The sequence below is a fragment of the Laccaria bicolor genome, genomic scaffold (genome assembly GCF_000143565.1).
Source record: "Laccaria bicolor S238N-H82 LACBIscaffold_53 genomic scaffold, whole genome shotgun sequence".
Taxonomy (NCBI): domain Eukaryota; kingdom Fungi; phylum Basidiomycota; class Agaricomycetes; order Agaricales; family Hydnangiaceae; genus Laccaria; species Laccaria bicolor.
In genome coordinates, this window is record NW_001889924.1 from 264,778 (window position 1) to 274,481 (window position 9,704).

The 9,704-nt window shown below is 49.3% G+C and overlaps 2 protein-coding genes across 2 annotated transcripts; one reads left to right on the forward strand and one right to left on the reverse strand.

Annotated features, from left to right (window-relative positions):
* Positions 1-645: 645 nt before the first annotated feature.
* On the reverse strand, positions 646-1,788 carry LACBIDRAFT_312628 (uncharacterized protein; the record flags this gene model as incomplete). The annotated part of the gene is made up of 2 exons (XM_001888283.1): positions 646-1,696; positions 1,752-1,788. 2 exons carry the CDS (start codon positions 1,786-1,788, stop codon positions 1,473-1,475), a joined length of 261 nt encoding a protein of 86 aa, XP_001888318.1. The 3' UTR covers positions 646-1,472.
* A 464-nt stretch (positions 1,789-2,252) lies between these two features.
* Positions 2,253-4,989, forward strand: LACBIDRAFT_333620 (uncharacterized protein; the record flags this gene model as incomplete). The annotated part of the gene is made up of 14 exons (XM_001888238.1): positions 2,253-2,257; positions 2,344-2,459; positions 2,608-2,912; positions 2,963-3,031; positions 3,074-3,192; positions 3,299-3,441; positions 3,493-3,530; positions 3,558-3,573; positions 3,860-3,951; positions 4,038-4,155; positions 4,209-4,329; positions 4,371-4,482; positions 4,706-4,770; positions 4,818-4,989. The coding sequence occupies 14 exons, from the start codon at positions 2,253-2,255 to the stop codon at positions 4,987-4,989; spliced, it is 1,491 nt and encodes a 496-aa protein (XP_001888273.1).
* Between the last annotated feature and the right edge of the window lie 4,715 nt (positions 4,990-9,704).

Here is a 9,704-nt window from a genome sequence, read left to right on the forward strand (position 1 = left end):
CGCAAAAACCTACTACTCCCAATGTGCTTGGAATACAGGAAGGGTGCTCGGTTTTGAACCTAAGGCTGGGCCCCCACAAACATTGTCACTCTGGAGAAGATGACACCGAAGAGTGCTTTGCTGGCGGCCTCGATGACGCACAACTTCACTTTTCAATTCATGATTAGATCGAGAAGTTTCCGTAAAACCGTAAGACCTTACAGGACACCACTTTCACGCCTGCCATTTGAACCGAGGGCCAACTTTTGTGAGGGAAGGATATGTCCCGCCCAGTAGTCAAGAAATCAGATGGTGGCGAACGCCACGATGTCCCTAACGGCAAGAACAGTCAGCTTCAGAAAAGGGGCGAAGCGCAAGAAACAACTCACCGTAAAGGGCGCAAGATCAAAATTTCCACACACTTGAGGCCCCGCTCTGCATCCACGTCGCTGTCTACAAAGCCACAGGCTCATAGAGGTCCTTTATCTCTTTGAACTAAACTCCCCCTACCCAAAAATCTCTCGGGCCAGAAGTACCATTGCTGATCGACATCTTCACGAAAGTCATGGAGGCCCATGGAGTTTGAGAGTAGGAGCTGAGAACCTAGCCAGGGGCCTTCCTTCTTGAGACCGAAAAGATGCGAAATAGGCGATCGCCGACGAGGCCTGGGACGTAGCGGCAGTAGAGGTCGGATTCAGAGATGGCGGAGAGGTAGATGGAGCCGGTGTTGGCTGATTTGTGGGCGTAGTCGGCCATCCTGGTTTCAGTTTTTCAGAATAATCCAAAATTGAACTCGACGAAGTGGGGTCGAAGACGGACTCGACAAGGCCACGCCACGGTAGCAGGAGTGAATGGCACGAAGATGAAGTCGACGTCCAAGAGTCCAAAGAGGGAGCAACACCCCTACTATGCACGATACACTCCTGCAACGGTTTAACGGATCAACATGCTCCGCGTAAACATCCCTCCCTCTCGTTCGCATCCGCCGTCTGAGATTGGGCTTGAGAGGTACAACAAACGATGATTCCCGATTCCGAGAGATTATGTGCGTATTGCGTGGAATCGAGGTTGTATCCCAAGTCCAACCTTTTTGTATCTCAACTACCTTTCACGTCATTCAGGCCCACAACTCAGCCGCGCGCTGCGCCCACCCATCATCGACTACGTCGATTTTAGTAGTGGAGGAAGGACTTTGCGTAGCGATCACGCGGAAATGACGAGGCAGAGTTTGTGTTGATCAAGGCGTACATGGAAGTTTGTATGAGGCAATTGAGGTGGAAGACGCGGGATTCGAAATGGAATGGGGGATTGAGGCGGAAGGAAAACCAGAGGAAAACGTTGGAGGATTACTTTGCTGAGGAAGGGCCGAGTGCCAGTCATAATATGGGAATCAAATCGAAACAACCTTGTCGAGATTTCAGTGAGGTTTCAACCGCCCCTGCTTCGACACCATGTAGCTGTTTGAGGAGGTTGTCTGCACGCAGGGATGCTGGTCAGGTCGGCCATGTAAACTCGGATGGCGGGATTAGGATCTGAAGCTGAAGGGTCGAGGTAGTGGGAAGGAGGGTCGAAGCCTCGCAATTATGGCGGGGGTGCGCCGCATGGTGCTTCAACGAGTTCTGGTTTACACCGACGTACTGGTTGTGTACGAACACTTTTGGGTGTTTCCAGAGTGGTGGCCGGTGAAATTTAAAAGGCCTTTGATCATCACGCACTTCTGAGGGTGGCAATTTTACATTGTGAGAAGGAAGTTCAAAATTCGAGAGACGTACCTTTGTCACAAAGTTTTCTGCAGTGTTTGTGGTGCATCTCAAGGCCAAGTGGATGATAAGGAGGAATCAGTCGTAATGTTTGCCGTATGTTTGTTGATTGAGTTGTCTACATTCACCTGTTCACTACCGCCATAGGTCCAAACGTTGCCTTCTTCGCCGTGAACGCGGAATTTCAGCAAGACGACGGTATTGCGCATGCTCGCCGATGAAGGCGTTGATCATGCATCATAAGTCAGCAATGTTTCGCCTGGTACATCCCACTGAGAGGGAAATTTCGTTTTATTCATTCCATCCCAGTACGCTTTTCAACGATATTCTCTCAGTAGGTGGCCACTCATGTTAAACTTCAACAGCTTAGGTTCAATCGGAGAGGTCTGGGAGAGGTTGCGATGTTTGACGAAGCTCGGTTTTGGCTCGTTAGAAACGCAAGCGACGCCGTGATCATTGACTACGCAAATCTTGAGCTACACTCAAATTGACTACCTATTCCCGTGAGGCTTTATGAGGTGGGTCTTCTTCGGGTTTCCTCCAACCAACTCATTAGATTGATTTTTATGACGAACATTCGCAAGTACTAACTGGATGCCAGTAGTAGTACAGCCAAAGAACGCAAGCTGGGGTCTCACTACCTCGTTCAAGAGGAGCCGAAGGGCATCAAGGGGAGGCTAGTGGATTTACGAAACCTTGGGGATGGCTCTTACCGAGATTGTGAGTTCCGCCATGCTCATTCTACTGGCGAAGGTACTTATCCAGAGTTTAGTGTGACACTTTGGCGAACCAAGGTCACTATTGCTATTCTGTGGAAGAGTGCGGGGCGCCTCTCACGACTGTCATGAATGTCAACCCTTTACTACAGCGGATGCGAAGCTCCCTCGGCACAGGGAATCACCCGTTTCGCGGAACGTCCGCGCTCGGGCCTACGTTTTGCAGAATCCCTCAGGGAAAGGTCGACATGAGCCTCGTCATCTACAATCGACGCTTGCCTTTCGAGAAATGCCAACGCCAACGCGACTGATCTTGTCGCGAAGCACATTCTCCGTACTGCGCCGTGGAAGTTCGTCGTGTCACGTTCCAGAAACACGCCTAGTGGTTAGATTTCAATGCCTCGAAGGAACGGGAACGGAACAACCTCACAATACGTTCTACCGGTTTGCTTTGAAAGTAAGCCTCGTTACTGGCTTTGTTGTGTATGTGCTAACCTATTATACTAGGTCTTGGCTCCTTCCTGGATTTTCACCCAACACGACCCAACACGTACGCTCTTTTTCCTTGGGTTGGTGGTGCGTATTGGGTTAAACTTCTGATCAACATGTTAAGGAAAGCTTCTGATCATTTTGGCCAGAACGAGTGCTGGCACCTGGAACATCACTGCAACGACATTTGCGGGCATGAACCACGTCGACGCGCATCTTCATGACAACTTCGGATTATTGTCACCCAGGTGAGCCGGGGCGACACGTCAAAATTTTATCTACTGACCATTCGTTATGCCTACATAGCGTTTGTTTCCATTCAAGTCGCAATTTCACCTTCTTCTTTCAATCTAGAAGCACGTTCGCAACTGGGGCTTTGATTTCATATCTAGGGGTGGCGCCGCACAAATTTCTAACATGCTCTTACAAAGTCATATCTCATCCCTCACAAAGTCAATGCGAGACCGGAGGAGGAGCACACATGGTTTCGCTCGACTGTAAGAGCTCGACACTACTTCTTTCAACTGTGACTCGCTCCTCTCCGTAAGTACGCTTTCTGATATTCCCATTTTCTCTCACCTCTAACGTAAGTTGTACCTAGATTATCAACTAGCCGCAACGGGCCAACAGTACGTTCGTAACCAAAAGACCTTGGCGTGCGCTGGCACAATTGTGGGGGAAGTTGGCCTTTTGTAGAACTTCAAACCATCATGCGATGCCCTTCCTAAGCACTGGCCTCCGACAGCATGGCGAAAGTCATAGGGCACACCCTGTACTCACTTCGGAAACCCAAATCACCCTCTGTTATTTTCCGCGGACGCTTCTCGAGGCGATCCCCACCTCACCCCCTTTTTGAGGACGGTCATGAACAACTGATGACACTACTAGCCTTCTGTTCTGTGCTGTGAATGTAAGGCAGAGGCCTGTACGGGTTCAATGTCGCGTCTTCCTCGCTTTTCATTTCAACGGACTCAATCAACCAGCTACTACTGCTCAAGCGCTCGCAGGTGACGTCACATCCTCTGACAGTCACACCGAACGCCGTATCAGACACCATCACTTTAAACGAGGCTAAAATTTCTATTTCAGTCAGTCTTTACCCATGCCCCGTGTAAAGCGTGTTCCGAGCGCTAAACACCTTCCTTTCACCAAACCCACCATGTCTACCGCGAAGGGTAGCTCAACTGGAAGCCTTAGCATCGAGATCACAGGTAACCTCCCAGGTTTTTGCCCCCAAGTCAAACATCTGACACCCATTGGCTAGAAATCTGCGTTGAATCCCAGCACATCCTCAAGTCGGTCCAACTTTCGATTGGATCGTTCGAGCGGGAATCACCTTGTCTCCTGAATGCAACGACCCACAACTTTGAGTTGTCATCCCCCTGGTGAGCCGATGATCATGTGTAGCATTGGACGACAAACCCAGTCAAAGCAGTCAACTTTCGCCTTCAGAGTCCCTCTATCTGCAAGTCCGATTCCGCGGATTGTTTCGTGCTGCGTCGAAGAGCAAGATTCCTCTCGATGAACTGCTAAGCAAGGTCGGCCCCCACTTCTCCGGAAAACAAGGCAAGTGCCTCCCTGCTGCAATTGCTCCTGTCTTGCTGATGCAGGACTTTTTACTCTAGAATGGTCAAAATCATTTGACAAGTTCGATGTCGTCCTGAAGTTTAGCCGATACGCAGGGGTGTGTGCACTTCTTCCTCAAACGCAAAAGCGTCCGCCTAATGCAGGTGCTATCGATCTTAGAATGCTTTAACCAAGGCAGAACCCCCGACGAGTGGCGACCTACAACCCACAACGGATGAGTTATTCAAGTTGGTTGAACGGTTAGTCTGCTTGGTCCCCGACTACTCTGACTAAACCTTACCGCTAGGTTCCGAGTCCTGGTCATCGGCAAAGTAGCCCTCTTATACCTCTATTCTCAGCTATTAGCTTACAGTTTGTTTTTACAGTGTGGTGTAGGGAAATCTTCCCTTATCAACGAATGCTTCGGTGTCAAGGATGCTGTGAGGTCATTTCCCCGTCTTCTCAAGATCCGCTCCTAAAGCTTGTCCTTCCCCAGACCGTGGCTCATTCAGAAGCTGGCGTGTCGGATATCAATACTGAGATTATATCCAGCGAAAATGGAAGATTTGTTCTACACGACAGCAAAGCGTGACTTAATCATTCAATTCCCTGTGTACTTTGTTGTCTATGTACACATGCCATAATCCGAACGAAAAGAAGCCAGTGAAATGAACTTGTATAGGACCAAGAGATGGTAATATGGAGGATGTACACGAAAGGCAGTAACGCAGCTCACATTCAATGCGGGCTCCTTCAGCTTGTACAATGCCCTTTCCGGAGTTTCCCTCATGTAGCTCTCGACCAAAAATGTCTCCCTTCTGCACGCGTCAGATGACATAGTTGAAGAGCCCTTAGGGTAGCAGTCCGCTGATTCGTGTTAGGACTGAGTGAATAGAACATCGTAGTCGAAAGACGAGTATCGATTGTAGATGAGGTATTTGATGAGTTCATCGACCGCTCTGTGCAACTATTGCGAGAAAAGCCCCAGTAAAAGGCTCAGAGGTGAATTCGATGATGTTATTCCATTGAGGGACATTCGTGAATTCTTGTTTACTGATCCAGAAAGGTGGTGAAAGGTTGGTGGGAAACACCCAAGTAAACAAACTATATCTCAAGAACCTGAACGTGAAGGACGGACTTGTAACGTGAAGATTGCGGGAGTCGCCGTGGGATGGCTGGACACTGGACTCCTGTGAGTCCTCAAAGGTCACAGATTCAGCTATGGCGGACTCAGATGCGCAAATGACAGCGACTTCTCGAGGAAAAATAGCTCATTGAAAGTCGCAACCCAGGGAGCTACCCAGGTTTGAAGCACGTCGTGGCATCCCTCTGGAAGCGGACTTTCTCTACGGCGGATCTTGAAAGTCGCAGGTTAGATGTCATTCGAATTTACGGTAAGTGAGCTCTTATGCTGTGCACCTGCAAACGAGAATTATTGTGACCTTGCAAGCGGAAAATGCTGTACGTGATCACACAGCGATTGTAGGGCCGATCTGTGCAGGATGGGTTTATGGAAATGCGACACAGGCATAGACAACGTACCACTTGCGATTCCGACTTCAATCCAATTCAAGTTCTAAATGCGAAGGTTTTGTAGGGGTCCAGACGTTCTACCAACCAGAATATTTTGTAGCTGGTGGGGTGGTTCAACCACCAAAATCGATGTTCCATTTTATGTTTCCCGTTGCCCTAATAGAATAGCCAAGGTGAGTATACATGGTTCGTACATCAAACTCGACCCACCTAACCGCACAGACCAGCTTCCTCCGTTCCGCGCTAAGCAGCACCGCACGTCTACGTAGCTCTGGGCACTGGATTTGAAACTGGCAAAAGTGGGTCACTGACCTGTCCGTCACGGTCTTGAACAGTGAGGAGCGCTTTTCTGGCAGCCTGAAAGGTAACTGATCGATAAATCAGATATGAAGACCTCCCGTCGATGATCGATAAGGGCTTACCATCTCAGCACGTTGAACTGTCCCGACCATTGAGTGTCGTGACCGTCGTCGTAATCTTGAGTCTGTTATTCTGGTAAACACACAGAGTGAGAGCGGATATAACAGACCCACCTCGACTTGAAACGTGGAAGTCCTGCTTGTAATCTATGACAGCGATGAGATGCACGAGTTTGCCCCCTCTTATTTGACACGTCATTTTGGTGAAACACTTCAAAAAGGCGTAGGCCCTTACATACGACGATTCCGCAATCTGAGCTTATCATAGGCGTCGAGTTGTACATCCCTTCTGTGGTGAACATTTATCGCGACCGACTATCAGAGAGTGTGAGAGTTGAAGTGGGGACCGATTCTCTCTCGAGAATGATCAGCTTCGTACGAGGTGAAAAGCTCGAGAAGAAACCTACTATTCCCAATGTGTCTTGAATTACAGGAAGGGTGCTCGGCTTTTGACTTGGGCCCCCACAAACATTGTCACTCTGGAGAAGATGACACCGAAGAGTGCATTGCTGGCGGCCTCGATGTCGGCGAGACGCACAGCTTCATTTTTCGATTCATAATTGAATCAGGAAAGTTTCCGTGAAACCGTAAGACCTCACATGACACCACTTTCACACTTGCCATTTGAACGGAGGGCCAACTTTTATGAGGGAAGTATTTGTCCCACCAAGTGGTCAAGAAGTCAGATGGTGGTGAATGCCACGATGTCCTTAATGGCAAGAATAGTCAGCTTCAGAAAAGGGGCGAAGCGCAAGAAACAACTCACCGAATGGCGCAAGAACGAAATCTCCACAAACTTGAGGCCACCCCAATCTACACCCCCGTCCTGTCTACAGAGCCGCAGGCTCATATAGGTCTTTTGTCTCTTTGAACCCACGAGGCCAGCAATACCGTTGCTGATCGACATCTTCATGAAAGTCATGGATGGTGTTGGTTTTTTGGACGAGGCCCATGGAGTTTAAGTGGAGGAGCTGAGGCCTTCTTTATTGAGGCTTAAAAGATGCGAAAAAGGCCTTCGCAGACGAGGCCCGGGACGTAGTGCCAATACAGGTCGTATTCAGAGATGGTGGAGAGGTAGATGGAGCTGGTGGTGGCTGCTTTGTGGGCACAGTCTGCGATGCTACTTTCCCTTGTTCAGAATCCGAAGTGGGGGGGGGGCGGTCGAAGACGAATTGGACAAGGCCGGTTTGAAGGCGAATTCACCGTAGCAAGAGCGAATGGCACCGTCGAAGAGGAAGTCGACGTCGAAGAGTCCAAAGGGGGAACAACGCCCATACCATGCACGATACACTCCTGCAACGGTTCAACGGACGAACATGGTCCGCATCAACATTCCTCCCTCTCCTTCGCATCTGCCATCCGAGATTGGGCTTGAGAAGCACAATGAAACGGCGATACCCAACTCCGAGTGATTATATGCGTATTGCGTGGAGTAGAGGTTGAGTCCCAAGTCCAACCTTTTTGGATTTCAACTTCCTTTCACGTCATTCAGGTCCACGTAAACCCTGGCATTTCCCCTCACTGAACTGGAATCAAGCACAACATCCTCAGGCACTCAGTTCGCCCACCCAGCATCGAACGCGTCGATTCTAGTAGTGGAGGAAGGACCCTGGCGATGAAGCGGAAACGACGAGGCAGCGTGTATGTTGTCCAAGGCGTACATGGAAGTTTGGATGAGGGTCTGGATGAAGGGTCGATGAAATTTGAAGTGGAAGAGAGGCAGTTGAGGCGGAAGACGCGGGAATCGAAGTAGAATGGGGGATTGAGGCGGAAGGAAAACTTTGGATGATCGGGACGGGAGTCCCTCAGCCATATGTCTTCTTGCATTCCCCATTTTCGGTCCCTGGTCGTCACTCTGCGTGATTTGGCCCAAGATGGGCTACGTCCTCGTGCGGCTTTGGCTGGAAGAATCGAGGTCGCGTTCTAGGCTCTCCCTTTACACCGGCATCACTGCGTGCAGCCAACTTCCTTGAACAACTGCATGGTGTCGAAGGAGAGGCGGTTGAAACCTAACTGAATTCTCGACGAGGGTGCTTCGATTTGATTCTCATATTATGACTGGCACTAGGTCGGCCATGTAAACTTGGATGGCGGGATTGGGATCTCAAGGGGCGAGTACTACAGAGGAGGGTCGAAGCCATGCGATTATGGTGGGTTTATGTGGGGGGTATTGCATAGTGCTTCAATAAGTTGTGGTTTACACCGACTTGACACCGACGTACTGGTTGTGTACGAAGACTTGTATGTGTTTCCAGAGTGGTGGCCGGTGAATAGGCCTTTAGCAGGACTTGATCATCACGCGCTTCTGTTACTGAGGGTAGCAATTTTACATTGGAAGAAAGAAGTCCAAAATTCGAGAGGCGTACCTTTGTCACAAAGCTGTTTGTGGTGCAACTCAAGGCCATGATGTTAGAGGATGATAAGGAGAAACGAATCGTATGTAATGTTTGCCGTATGTTTTTTGATTGAGTTGTCTAGAACGTTCACCTGTTCACTACCACCATAGGTCCAAACGATGCCTTCTTCGCCATGAACGTGGAATTTCAGCAAGAAGGTATTGCGCGTGCTCGCCGATCAAAGCGTTGATTCTTGTCCTTTCCTTCATCATTTACGAGTCGGTAATGTTTCGCCTGGCCAAATTCCCTTTGATTCATTCCATCCCAGTACGCTTTTCAACGAAAGAAAATTCGCTCATTAAGTGGCGCTTAACGTTGACCTTCAACAACTTAGGTTCAATCCCAATGAATGGGCGGTAATCGACGAGCGTACTCAGAACCCAGAGCTGCCAGTATTCTCCTTCCGGTGTAGACAACCTTATTTTCCGGAAGTTTGGGGGTACGAGACACCCACCAGCAGGGATGACGGCTGCTAAAATTCTGGACGTTCGAGAAGAAGTCCTGGCGCTCAATTTCTCAGGTTAGAGCGTATTTGGAGTACGTGGTTCTGGCGAAGCAAGACGAGGAGGGGATGATTTGGCATCTTTATCCCGATGAAGAACCTCATCCTGCCTTGGACGGGAACAGGCAAGGTAGCCCACACAGGGTGCGTGTATTGATTTATATGTTACTACTTACTGATCATATGGTATGTCTAGGAATCATTCCATGTTGCTCTGTTGAAACGCACAACTCATTTTGTACGTCTGCGAGTATGGGTTAGAAAAATGTCGACGAAAGATTCTTGGTGTTTCGCTCGACAAAGTCATCGATGGAATGACTCCAGAGGAAATTGATACTGTGCTC